Source organism: Equus caballus, chromosome 10, assembly GCF_041296265.1.
Source record: "Equus caballus isolate H_3958 breed thoroughbred chromosome 10, TB-T2T, whole genome shotgun sequence".
NCBI lineage: Eukaryota > Metazoa > Chordata > Mammalia > Perissodactyla > Equidae > Equus > Equus caballus.
The window spans coordinates 26761877-26776215 of record NC_091693.1 but is presented as its reverse complement, the minus strand read 5'-3'; the positions used below and the strand labels follow the sequence as shown (position 1 = coordinate 26776215).

Below are 14339 nucleotides of genomic sequence, written 5' to 3'. Positions count from 1 at the left end.
CACACCTCAGCCCAGCGGCTCCCACGGCACCGCGCCCGCCCCTCCGCCCGGACCCCGAGGCCGCGCCCCTCCACCCGGCCTCCAGCCCTTGGAGGCGGGAGTCGGGCCGGGGGAGGCCCGGGAACGCGCCACCCACTCCAGGCGGCGCGGCCTCCGCCACCGACCGGCGGACCGCCGGGGCCGGGAGCAGAGCCGCCGCGTCCCCACCGGCTCTGTTGGCTTCACGACCCTCTCTGCGCAACGGGGACAACGTCCAGTCTCGAACTTTCTATTCACTTCCGTCCCAACTCCGGACTCAGGACCCGATAGCGAGTGAAAAGGCCAACAGCACAATGAAGCCGCCGGAAGTCCCGCCCCCACGCGATGCGGACGCAGGAAAGCGCCTCTCCCTGCGAAGCCCTCACTGGCTCTGTGTGTCGTCGCCGCTCGTCGCGCAGCTGTCTGGGTAACGTAGTTTCCATGCTGTTACCGCCCTTTCGCAGAAAGTAGGTGGTTCTGGACTCTGGGAATAAAGGCTGAGGGACACGTGACCTGCTCTGATTGATGGAGTTCCCGGATTCCAACCTGGGATGGGCTTTGCTGGGTCTTAAAGGAGTCACTCCAGATTTCCTTTGGGTGCAGTCTAGGACGTCACCCAAATGTGTACAAACCTCCTTTTAGACTCCAGGAATGGCAGCACATTCCCACGGGCTGCTCATAGAAAGCGACAGAGCATACCGTGATGTCACTCGGCGTCCCCTCATAGCTGTCAGCTATCTTGTTACTTGTCCTAGACATGGACGCTGACGCTTTGGGGTGGTTTTTATGAGCTTCAGTAGGTTTGGTCAGGGACAGTAAGAAAAGCTCCCCGACAGGGCTATGACGGGGATCTTGCAGGAGGAATGTCAGGAGGCACTGAAGTGGTTAGAAAGAGTGACGCTGTGCCTGTGGTTCCCGAAGAAAACAGCTTTCCTACCTGTATAGTCAGTGACGGTGTCCCAAGAGACAGAACAAGATTTATATTCAGATAATATTTATTACTCCATATGTGAGATACAAAAAACAGGGATGTATCACATTATATTCCGCTGGGATGGTGGATGCCTTTCTGACATTTTGACCAGGAGTGCAAAGGGGGCATCTTATCCCAGTCCTGAAAGCCTGCCAATCAGTGACAGCGCAGGCTCCTAGGCAACAGCCAATCAGCAAGTGCCTCACTTCAATAACCGCGTTTCTGAAAGTCAACTAGTCAACAGTAGCAACCTCAGTGACACACCTGAAAGTCCCTCAATCCTTAAACACGCCCATTTCTGAAAGCCCGCCAATTCTGGATTGCCAGACTTCCCAAAAGCTTAAAGCTCTGGCTGTCTTTGAGGAGACTGCCTGATTACCAGAACTCTCCCTTAGAAACAGAAAGTTCACTTCTTTTTTCGTATGAGATACCAAGTTCAATTCCTTGTTAGTTCACAAGTTTGCAAAGCTTTCAATGGGTCAACCTCTATTTACACTAGTTATGAGTTTGGACTTGTGAGTGGCATATGAACTGACACAGATGTCAGACTGAAAAGGCAACTTTTCTGTTCTCGCTAAAGTGCTGTTATCCATTTTTTTTGTGTATACTGAATACAAAAAATGCCAAACTGCAAGTGTCAATTTTGTGATGAATTCCCTTAAGAGTGGATAAGTGTGGTAAAAATCTTCTTCAAGGTGTGTGGTATGCAATTGTTCATTCAATATTGAAAATGATGGACACATGTAAATCAACATTACTAACAGTTAAGCACAAGAGACATATGATTTCATAGTATCAAAGCAAGTGAAAAAAATAATTTAACAGAAATTCAGTTTAAGAAGCTAAAATAATAGAAGTTGTAAGCAACTTCCCCCTGTATATCATCATTCCTCCAGCTCACACTATTGTTGAGCCTGCGTCTCATCCATCAATGTTCAATCGACAATGGAAGAAGATAAATTAAATGTGCCCACTGTAGAAGCTATGTTACAATCTATTATAGTTATCATGGAAGTCCCACTGACATACAGTCTGCACTGCCTGTCACTGGAGACCCCAGCCTTCCACCAGGTGCAGCAACCACAGATGTCCCTTGTGCCTTGCTGCTCAGGGGAAGTGGAGTCTGCGAAGCTGAGGTGAGTCAGCACAAGGTCTAAACTTGGCTCTCTTTGTGTTCAGTTCCTTGGCTTTCGTTCTGTTTGATACCTGGGTTTTGTTATTAGTTCCCAGTTGTTTGGGATTCTTGGTGGACCAGGCCATTCTGATACTTTTTTGCTGTCCTTTAAGTTACTGGGTTTCTTTCTGTGCTAAGTGTTGTCCTAAGAAGCTGAATCCTAGGTAGAACACAGGCATTGCCCTATAAGCCTATTGTGCAAGGTAGCCTCACAGACCAGTGGGTTTGCAGTTCTTACTGTACTAGCCACTACGTGGGCAAACTTTGCTGTGGGTCCCCAATGAATCAAATGAGGTCTCCTTCCCTCTTAACTTTTGTATTGAGAACAGCTATAGTCTAGAGTGAACGATCCCTCTGGTTTTCGCATGCCAGGGGCAGACTATGGGTCTGTGGTGTGAGATGGCCAGCTGTCAGGTTAGGGGCCTGAGTTCTAGAAGCTTTACATTTCTACCAGTCATCATGTGCTTTCACAGAGTGGTCTAAGTCTAAATCCTCTCCTCTTCCATGAAACCCTCCTGCGTTGTCTATGTATTCCTGTTACAATCCTAATTGTTGTGCCTAGCTTTCTAAGTAAGGTAACTGCACCAAGGATGATGTAGGCATTCAATGGCCCCTCTGGGGGGACATTTGATTTGAACAAAAGTGCTAATTTGAAAGGCACCTTTGAAAATAAATAAGAATTCTGAGGAGGGCAATATTTTTACATTAGTATAAAGAGGCCTCCAAATGAAATGCTGAATCAAAAACTGCATCACTAAAAGATTCTTTGGCCAAAACCAATGAGCAATTTGACAAACTTCAGCAATAACAAAGGAGCCTCATTCCCCTAGTAAATCCTCCCTGTCCTTGTCCTCCAGTTGCCTCCTCATACCTAGCTCTCTCTTCGCCCTTATCCTTCTGATCTATTTCAGCACCTCCTCCTGCTTCTCTTCCCCTTGCCCAGATGCCCTGCCTTTTACCAACAACTCTCTTAAAGCCCCAAATGCCAGTTACCTCTAAGATTCACTGCATGAGTCACGCATTCGGGAAACTGCAGAATTTAAACCTTGGACCTGAGCTGAACTAAGAGATATAACTAAAGACTCCCCTCAACCCAAAAAAGACGAGCAAATAGTCATAAAAGAATTTAGAATTCTTTAAGGTACATGTGACCCAGGGCTACCTAACTCATACAACTCAGATGCTAAATCGTGAATGGCTGAAGCTGATTGGACTGACCCAGAAAGGGACTAACAGGAATCCTCCTTCCACAATAAACCTGAGGGTCACAGAAAGGCCAGAAGAGTACATCCAATTCTCCTACAGGCCATACTTGAAATATTTACAACAAAAAACAATTGCACAGTAATTTGATCATTGAAACAAAAAATTAGATGACACCATAGGAGATTTTCAGGACAGATTAGAAAAATACCTTTTGGTAACATTTACAGGGTTACAGAGGTGCTGATGTAACAGCAGCTGTTTCATGTCATTTTATCAATGGTGTTAAACCTGAATTGGAGACCTAATTTGAAAACAGAAATTAGAATAACTAATAGCTCCTTTAGCTTAAATAGAACACCTGACAGTACATTTTGAAAAGCTTTTGGAATCAAAATGGAATATAAATGAAATTAAAAATTTACCCAAAGTAAACTTATGTCCCTGCAGATTAAACAGCTAAGGGACTCATTTTCCAACAAACCACCTATTGACAAGGAGACTTGAATATATTGTAAACAGAAGAGACACCGGAAAAAGGATGGTCCCACTTTATGAAAGAAAAAGCAAGACAAAGAAAATCCCTCAGTTCAGATCAATGAGGGTCCTCTGAGGAAGGAAAAAGAGCTCAATAACCTGCCACATCCTTAAGCACTCAAGATGAATTAATGACAGACGGTCATCCTCATCCATCCGTGGAAGATACGGGTGCTACTTTTTCTACATTAAACACCTGACAGCTTTCCTCAAAATATTCTTCAGAGTGAAAGATATTTCTAATAACCCACAGATTTTCTCCATTTCAAGCCCTTAATTATAATACCTGGGCCCTTAACTGAAAAATTAAAAGCATTCCTCCCACTCTGTGATAATAGCCCTGAAAATTTAATTGAGAAAGACTTATGAAACTGCACACTGCCAAATATCCTATGAAAGGAGAAATTACAAGTTAAATTTTAAAAACATAAATATTTTGAACTAGATGAAAATAAAAATGCTACATATAAAAATCGATGTGATGCAGCTAAATTAAATCATTAGAGAGAAATGATAGCTTTAAACAACTTATTACAGAAAAATAAAGATGTCAATAACCTAAGCTTCCATGTTAAGAAACCACAAAAATAAGCCTAACTAATCCCAAAGCAATGATAAGAAAGGAAATAATAAAGATTAGGACAAAACTCACTGAAATAGAAAATGAAAAAAACACTAAAAAATAAAAATCAATGAAACAAACAGTTGATTCTTTCAAAAAATCAACAAAATTGACAAAACTTTAGGTAGGTTGACAAAGCAAAGAAGACAACAAATTAACAAACTCAGGAATGATGACACTACTGACCCTACAGACATTAAAAGCATCATAAGGGAATACTATAAATAATCTCTATCCTCCGAAATTAGACAATTTAGTGGAAATGAACAAATTCCTAGAAAGACACCAATTATGAAAACTGACATAAGTAGAAAAATCTATACACGACTATACTAAGTAATGTTTATTGAGAATCTTCCCACAAGAAAACTCCAGGCTCAGGTGGCTTCACTAAGGGATTCTAGCAAACATTTAAAGAAGAAATATCATTAATCTGTCAATGAGGACTGATTTACTCATGAGAGCAGAGGCCAGCAAAGTTAGACAGAGATATAACAAGAAAGAAATAGATAAATCCATTATCCCTCATCAATATACATGTAAAATACATTTTAAAAGTATCAGAAATTTGGCAAAACATACAAAGAATTATACATCCTGACCAAGTGGGATTTGTCCCGGGAAATGCAAGGTTAGTTTAACATCTTAGTATCAATTGATGGAATATACCATGTAAATAAAATAAAAGACAAAAAAAGCCATACCCACACAATGATTATCTCAAAAAATGGAAAAAAATTGGACCTTAGTCAAGTAGATCCACACAAATACAATCAGCTGATCTTTGAAAAGGGAGCAATGGTGAAAGGATAGTCTTTTCAACAAATGGTGCTGGAACTACTGGACATCTTCATGTTAAAAAATTATCTAGATAAAGATCTTAAACCTTTTAAAAAATGTTCTCAAAATGGCAAACAGACCTAAATGCAAACACAAAACTATAGAACACCTGGAAGATAACATAGGAGAAAACATAAGTGACCTTAGGTTTGGCAAGTAGGCCAAACCAGACTGAGATCTGTTCTGTGCCATCTGGCTGACCCCCTCCGAGTCACATAAAGTTGGTGCCGACAAAAGGAGTTCCTCCCTTCATACAGCAGAACAAAATTCTTTTCTCAACCCATTCCACACAGTGAAAAGACCCCTCCCAAGAGTAAAGACTGCTATAACAGGCCTTTATCTCTGCACAAAGAAGAGCAGTACAAGGTAGCTGTTCCAAAGCTGGGTGATCTGGAAACACAGCTCTCATGTTTACAGTCAACATTGTCCATAGAGAAGGGAAATCTCGTCTGGAAATCCCTGGCAGTCACCAGCTCAGACTATTCTGGCCAGAGTGAAGACCAAGTTCACTCACAACCCAGTCATGGGGGAGGGAAAGGAGGGCTGTCAATGGGCTCCAAACACACGATTCCCTCCAGGGAGTAGGAGAGAAGGCACAGGGATCTGCCTTCCCTGAGCATATTGGAGCAACTGACACAGACTGTGTGATCCTGACAGCTGGTAGCAATGAGATGGCTTCAGGCACAGGCAGTGACAGAACTCTGTCAAGAGCCCTGCACAGTTTAGGAAGTGCAAAGCACCTCAGGAGATCTTCCCACCTATGTGGTACTTATTGGAATCTCCCCAGGGTGGATGTATAAACCTACAAGATTCACCTACTGGCTGATTGCTTCCTCACGAAGGGTACTCACAGAACTTTACTCTGGTGTGAGCCCCATTAGGTTGAACAAGGAGATAGCATATTTTCTGCATTCCTAAGGCCTTTCTCTAGTGTCAACTTTCCAGTGCTAAACAGGTTTAAGAGATGCAGCTAAAGGACCACCAAGACTGCTGCATTCGTGAGGCCTTTCTCCAGTATGAACTTTTTGGTGCCGAACAAGATGGGAGCTTCTGCTGTAGGCTTTCCCACATTCACTGCACAAGTAAGGCTTTTCTCCAGTGTGAACCCTCCGGTGTAGAATGAGGCTAGAATTGCGGTTAAAGAATTTTCCACATTCATTGCACTCATAAGATCTGGCTCGGGTGTGAACTTTCTTGTGTTTAACAAAGTGGGAGCTACTAACATAAGCTTTCCCACATTCACTGCACACATAAGGCTTTTCACCAGTGTGAACTCTCTGGTGTAGAATGAGGCTAGAGTTACAGCTAAATAATGTCCCACATTCACTGCACTCATAATGTCTGGCTCCAGTGTGAACTTTCTTGTGTTGAACAAGGTGGGAGCTACTAATATAGGCTTTTCCACAGTCACTGCACACGTAAGGCCTTGCTCCAGTGTGAACTCTCTGGTGTAGAATGAGGCTGGAGTTGTGGCTAAAGCATTTCCCACATTCACTACATTCATAAGGCTTCGCTCCAGTGTGAATTCTCTGGTGTACACTAAGGTTGGAGCTATGGCTAAAGAATTTCCCACATTGATCACACTCATAAGGCCTTTCCCCAGTGTGGATTTTCTGGTGCTGCACAAGTGTGTCTTTACGGCTGAAGGCTTTCCCACATTCGCTGCACTCATAGGGCCTTGCTCCACTGTGAATTATCTGGTGGTGGACAAGTGTGTCTTTACGACTAAAAGCTTTTCCACATTCAGTGCACTTATAACGCCTTTCCCCAGTGTGAATTCTCTGGTGCTGAACAAGGTGGGATATTTGGCTAAAGAATTTTCCACATTCAGTGCACTCAAAAGGCCTTTCTCCAGTATGAAATCTCTGGTGCTGAACAAGTGTGTCTTTACGCCTGAAGGCTTTCCCACATTCACTGCATGTGTAATGTCTTTTTCCAGTATGAAGTCTCTGGTGCATTTTTAGGCGGGACAGGTGAATGAAGGCCTTTCCACACTCCTTACACACATGTGATGTGTCTCCACTGTGGATTTTTCTGTGATGAACGAGAGCTGGTTTCTCCTTGGACATACTTCCACGTGGTAGGCATCTAAAGGATCTCACTTCAGAGTGAGTTACCTGGTTCTCAAGGAGAGTGAAGGTGTTCAGGAAGCCTTGCCCATTGTCACTGCAACTGAAGAGCATCCGTTTATCAGGGTCTCCCTGGTGTTGCCCGAGACTGGAGCTGCGTGGGAGAGACTCCGGGAACTCAGTCCTTTTGTACGGACTCACCCCACTGTGAGTGGTCTGGTGCTGGAAGAGACCAGAGCTGTCCAGCAAGTCCATCCCTTCCTCCCTGCAAGTAAAGGGTCTCCCTAACATGTGGACTGCACAGCTCTTCACAAATGAGGCCCCACCATCATCCTCCCAGAAGGGATTCTCTCCAGCATATCGCCTCTGGTGCTGGTAGAAGTTTGCACTGGACAAGAATCCTCTCCCACAGGGGCCACATGTGTACAGTTTCTGCGTGGAGTGTGATCCCTGGTGTTCAGGCAGGTGCAAAATGTCTTTCAAGAGTAGGTCACGCATCTCCCACGGGTAGGCTTCCTGGATAAATGAACCTGACATTGCAGTCCTGATCTGCAGCACTCCTATGGAATTGCTCTGCTCAGAAGGGGCCTCCTCACTGTCTGCTTCACGCCAACAACCTGAAAACAAAGAAATGTTGGTGAAGCACCTGTTAACCATGGTGGGAAGGAGCAGCCCCATCGTTTATGTGTGTGACACACCATGAATGTGTCAATTGATTTGCTGGCAGGATGAGAGAGCCAGGATCAGGATGAGGAAGGACCCCTGGTCAGTCCTGGGTCTCTAAAGCTCACAGTATGGAAGAACCCTAATGATGGGTAAAGACACAATGATGATGCACGCTACAGGAAATAGACGGGAGGTCTCCCACTCACTCCTCTACCGAAGGGTTTCAGCAGGGCCTTGGCTGCTGGTGTCAGGAGAACTCTGTGCAGAAGCCTGTGTGAGACCCAGAGGTCAGAGAAGTGGGGAAACAGCCAAGGGATGGAAGACAGGAGCGAAATGAAAAGTGGGCAAAGTGCCAAGAATGGGGAAGGAAAGGCAGAAATGAGGAATTGCCACGGGCCTTGGCAAGAAAAGAGTGGTGAACACAAAGCAGGCTGAAGGAACGATGTGACCCCAGCCCTAACAGGACACTCTCTCCAGTTCCCATTCAGCAGTGCCCAGCCCTCTCTGCGTCTCTCACTGTGGCTGGAGTCAGGTCGGCCCCGTCAGGCACCCAGGGCTTCCTGCCCCTCTCCAAGGGCAAACTACATGGGATCTACAAGGCGGAAGTTGTACAGGAAACATAGGGCAGATGCATGGCCCAGAGAAGAAAATGAAATGCAAGAAGAAGAACCTAAAGGAAGATTTGGCAGAAAAGCCTCGCAATTCCACAAGTAGTGACATGTCACTTTCTGCAAAGCCTGCCCTAGTCAGCCCAGGAAATGGCAGCTAGAGGATGAGGGCAGAACTTGGGACACAGAGGCAGCACGGAACTGGATAGTCAGGCGGCCCAAACCACACAGACTCTATGGAGCTGACTGGAAAAGCCCTGAACCCCTGAGCCATTCCTGCAAGGCTTTGGGCAGCAGGTTTTGGGACTGCTCAGAGAGGGAGGGGACACTGCACACGGCCCAGCCATGGCACCCATAGCACCTACTCTGGGAACCAAAGAAGGGAGGAAGGAGAGTCACTGATCTGGCAGAACAGAAAGAGCTGCCCCAAGGGAACACGGGAATAACCAAACCCCAAGGACACTGGAGTGGGCATGAGGGTCTGTGGAAGGCAGCCTCTAAGATGGCCCCCTGGAATGAATGCCTCCCACTACTCCTGTCCTCGTCTAAGCGTCTTCCCTTGATTGCAGGCTGCACTGAATGACCCATCTCTAAGGAACAGAATATGGCAAAAGTGATGGGATGTCACTTCCAGGTCAAGTCAGAAAAAGACTAGTTTCCATCCATCTCTCTTGCTCACTTGCTCAGAGACGCGGCAGCTGCCATGTTATGAGGCACACGACAGAAAGGCCAACATGACAAGGAGCCGAGGGAGGCCTTTGCAATAGCCAGTGAGGAATTAAAGCTCACAGTTAAAGAAGTCACAAGAAACTAAATCTTGCAAACAACCACATGAACGAGTTTGTAAGTCTGGATTCTTCCCAAGACTGGCCTTCACATGACAACACAGCTGTGGCCGACGGCTTGACTGAAACCTCATGGGAGACTCTGGGCCAAAAGCACCCAGCTGGCTGTGACGAGACTCCCCATGCACTGAAACTGAGATAATTCATCTTTTCGTTGTAAGTCACTAAATGTTGGCATAATTTGCTACGTAGCAACAGATAACTGAAACAAGGACTTACCCAGTGAGGCCACATGCGCGAAGTTCTCCAGCATCACATCACGGTACAGGAGTCTCTGAGCCTTCTCGAGGAGCTCCCACTCCTCCCGGGAGAAAGACACGAACACATCCTCGAAGGTCACACAGTCCTGCCACCATGGGGACAGTTGAGCCCATGGGCAACAGGACTCCCCAGCATATCCATTCACATACCCACTCCCTGGTCCCTCACCTCCTCACCCTCCCAACCCAGAGGAGACAGCAGGCTCGACACCGCTAGTGCCCACTCTCTCCTGGTGTCCTTCTGATCACCCTGTGCAACCCAGAGCAGAATCAGGCAGGGAGGTGGACAGATACTACGTAAGCTACGGGTCTGGCATGAAGGGCACCAAACCCTCTCCTGCTGGCCGGTTCTCCTGGTGTCCAGCCCATGCCTCCCAGACACAACCTGAAGGTGGTCAGTTCACACTCCTCCCAACATGTACACCACTCTTTGAATCACCCCTTCCTCATATCTGGGACCCCCACCACCACTGACAACCTTCTGGTCCACATTACATGCACCTGCAAGGCATCTCCCGCCATGCCACTCTGCACATGGTGTCCAGGAAGCGCTCAGGTCTTTATGACAGATACCACCGCCACCCAGCTGCCTAAGCAAGAGACCCAGTCCTCAGGGCCCGGTTTCAACTTTGTTTTTAACGGCATTGTCACCGTTACTTGAAGATACTCCCTCCTAAATTTAACCCACAGCTCCACCCCATTCCAGACTTTCACTGCCACCTTTTGAACTTGACCAGAACCCCTCCTCGGAACTAAAAATCTGTGTCCAGCTGGATGCCTCAACTAAGAGGTCCCTGGGACTTCTTACACTAAACATAACTCCTGATACAGCCACAGTAGTAATTACTCCTGCCACCGACTGTCCCATCTCACTTGATGGTACTTCCGTCACCCTACCAACTAAAGCCAAAAAAGCCCTGGGGTCACGTATGACACTTCCCTTTCTCTCATTCACATTTCACATCAGAAAAGCCAGTCACCCTGCTTAAAAAACAGACACAAAATGCACCAACTTCTCTCACTCCCACAGCCGCCCCACTCGCCCAGCCCCCATCAACACTCACGGGGACCACTGCAGTAGGCTCCTCCATGCTCATGCCCGTCCTCTGTTCTCAACCACAGAGCAGCCAGAGGGAGCCCGTTAAGATCTGAGCCAGAGCACCTCTCTCTTCTGCTCCAAATCTTCCATGTCTTCACCCACCCCCAGAATAGAGGCCCAGCTCCTCAGCCTCCCATTCCTGCCTGACTCCTGGCCCGGTTCCCAACAGACATAATTCAGACCTGTGGTTCCTTGAGGACTCTCAACTTGATCTAACCTCCAAGCATTTGCACATGCTGTTCCTGAGCCTAAGATAGCCCTCCAGTCCTCATCCTATTGGCTGTCAGAACTGGCAACCTCTACATATAACTTGTGGCCCAGATCCAGGATGCTGGAGTAGAAATGACCCACTTTTAGGGCCCAGCACACTCAAGTGCACAGCGAGGGAGAGGTGAAGAGTCACAGAATATCACTGTCCCGTCAGAAAATCCGGTTGGCCCTACTTAGAAGTATATACAAAATGCATACACTGTTCTAACCTCCACGGCCACCACTCTGGTCCAACCACCACCAACACTCACCTGGACTACTGCAGTAGGCTCCATCATGGTCTCCCTGCTCACTCCCATGCCCCTCAATCTTTCCACTCTGTAGCCAGACGGAACCTGTTAACACCTAAGTCAGATCACCTCCCTTCTCTGTTCCAAACCTTCCACGGCTCCCACTGCCACCACAACAGAGGCTCAGCTTCCGAGACTGCCATTCCACGCCTGATGTCTGACTGACTGCCCTCTGTTCTCACCAGACAGGAGAGAGACCTGCGGTTCCCGGAACACTCCGAATCCATTCTCACCTCCAAGTATGTGGACCCGATGCCTCCTGCGCCTTGGAAACCCTTTCACACCTCATCCCATCGATCCTGGGAATGGCAACCTCGCCATCTATCCGCCGGGGGTGATCACCGCCCTCCAGCGCCTTCATACTCAACAGGACGGAGCGATGAGGGCGAAGTGATCAAGTCTAGAACACACCCTCCCCTACATCCGAGTCGTGAGGGCTGGAGGGCCCCTCCACTCACCTGAGCCCGGTCCGACAGCGCCGCGGCCGCCATGGGATCCTGTGAGCAGAACGGAGCCGTGAGAAGCGGGCGAACGGGCGGACCCGGCGGGCTCAGCCGAGACCCCCACCTCCACTGGGCCTGGTGCACTCGGACCGACTGTCGCCTCCGTCCCCAGTCTCCCCCGTGTAAACAGGCTCAGGCTCACGGGTCCGCCTGCGGGGGCCGCCGGGGACCGAGGGCGGGTGCGAAGGCCGCGGAAAGAGCGCAAGCCCCGCGGACAGCTCCGCGCAGGGTCGCCCGACCCACCACGGGGATCAGGAATCTTAACAAAGGCGCGGACGGAGGTCGTGTCCTTTTCCCCGCCGCGGCCGAACCGCACCAGCCCAGGACTCGGAGCCTCCGCGGCCAGTGTGGACAGTCCCGGCACAGGAAAAACACGTCACGCGCAGGACGCCGGAAGTCCCGCCTCTGCCGCCCGGACAGCAGGAAACGCCCGTCGTGCGGGCTGTCACTGGCGCTAAGGCGATGCGCCGCGCTCAGACCTCTGGGTAACGTAGTTTATTCTCCGCGTTCGCTAAGCGACGTTCGGGTTTCCGGTTCTCCATGACAACCGCGAAGCGGCTGGGCGGGAAGGCCAGCAGGGAGAGAAAGATCCGGGAGAAAAGTCCTAAGTGCCAGAGCTCCTCTTAAAGGCGACGCGCTCAGATATCCGTGGTCACCTGGGAGAATGCCACTTCCTCAGAGGATTCCAGCATATGACCCATTCCTTTACTTGTTGTATTACTCTTTTTTGAGGTTATGATAGTTTACAACATTGTCAAATTTCAGTTGTATGTTATTATTTGTTATCTTATAGGTGCGCCCCTTCTCCCTTTGTCCCCATCCCATCCGCTTTCCCCCTGGTCACCACTTGTCTGTTGTTCCCTTTGTCCATGTGTTTCTCTTCTACCTACCAGTGGAATCATACAGAGTTTGTCCTTCTCTATCTGGCTTATTTTGCTTAACATAATACCCTCAAGGTCCATCCATGCTGTTAATGGGAGGATTTTATCCTTTTTTATGGCTGAGTAGCATTCCATTGTATATGTATACCATGTCTTCTTTATCCAATCATCAGTCGATGGGCACTTAGTTTGTTCCCACGTCTTGGCTATTGTGAACAATCCTGCAATGAACATGTGGGTGTGTGTCCCTTTGAATTGCTTATTTCAAGTTCTTTAGATAGATACCCAGTGGTGGCATGGCTGGGTCTTATGGTATTTGTATTTCTAACTTTTTGAGAAGTCTCCGTACTGTTTTCCATAGTGGTTGCACTAGTTTTCATTCCTACCAACAGTGTGTAAGGTGGTATTTTAGTGTAGTTTTGATTTGCATTTCTCTGATGATCAGTGATAATGAGCATCTTTTTATGTGCCTATTGGCCATCCGTATATCTTCTTTGGAGAAATGTCTGTTCACATCCCCTGCCCTGATCAGGTTGTTTATTTTTTGTTGTTGAGTTGTGTGAGTTCTTTATATGTTATGGAGATTAGCCCTTTGTCAGATATATGATTTGCAAATATTTTTTCCCAGTTGGTGGGTTGTCTTTTCATTTCAATCCTGTTTTCTTTGCCTTTTAGAAGCTCTTTGGTCTGATGAAGTCCCACTTGTTTATTCTCTCTATTGTTTCCCTTGTCTGAGAAGACCTGGTGACCAAAAAGATCCTTTTAATGCTGATGTCAAAGAGTGTACTGCCTATATTTTCTTCTAGAAGTCTTACAGGTTTTAGGTCTTACCTTTCAGTATTTGATCCATTTTGAGTTTATTTTTGCGAATGGCGTAAGAGAATGGTCTACTTTCATGCTTTTACATGTGGCTGTCCAGTTTTCCCAACACCACGGCTGATCCATTCTTTAATCCTGGGAGAGCCGCTTCACCTCTCTGAGCTTTGGGGAGTGAGATTTAAATTAAACAATGAATATACCTCGTTCGTGGGGGCCTTTGTGTAGCAGCATTAAATGCTCCTCTAATTCCTTCATCCAAAATTTGGGTCCCTGATTTGGGAGTTTCAGCATCACCTGTAGGTCATGGACCTAACCTACACCTTCTGACACAGAAACTCTGGGATGGAGCCCTGGTTCAACTTTGAGAGCTGGGGCTCTGTTTAAAAGTTATGACCACCCTTTTCCCCAAAGGTCCAATAACTAAAATGGGAAACTACTACACCTACTTCGTGGGAAGTGAGATGCAATGTGCTTAACGCAGGGCCTAGTGCTAAACACATACAAGCTATTTTAGCATTCATTGTCACCACAAGGTTCTCACATATACTGCTATTGGAGGATGTCAGAGACCTGTTTTGTAGAATCGCTGATCATATTTTTCAAAATATAAACTACAGTGATTCCCTGACTCAGCAAGTAGCATCACAGGTAATGGTTAAAAT

General features: G+C 47.2%; 1 protein-coding gene across 1 annotated transcript; it reads right to left on the bottom strand.

The window, feature by feature from the left end:
• Nucleotides 1-995: 995 nt before the first annotated feature.
• LOC100059899 (zinc finger protein 304) lies at nt 996-13617 on the bottom strand. Its single transcript, XM_003362307.5, has 3 exons — nt 11933-13617; nt 9775-9901; nt 996-8053 (listed from the first exon to the last, which is right to left on the bottom strand). The coding sequence occupies exons 1-3, from the start codon at nt 11963-11965 to the stop codon at nt 6315-6317; spliced, it is 1899 nt and encodes a 632-aa protein (XP_003362355.2). The 5' UTR covers nt 11966-13617; the 3' UTR covers nt 996-6314.
• Between the last annotated feature and the right edge of the window lie 722 nt (nt 13618-14339).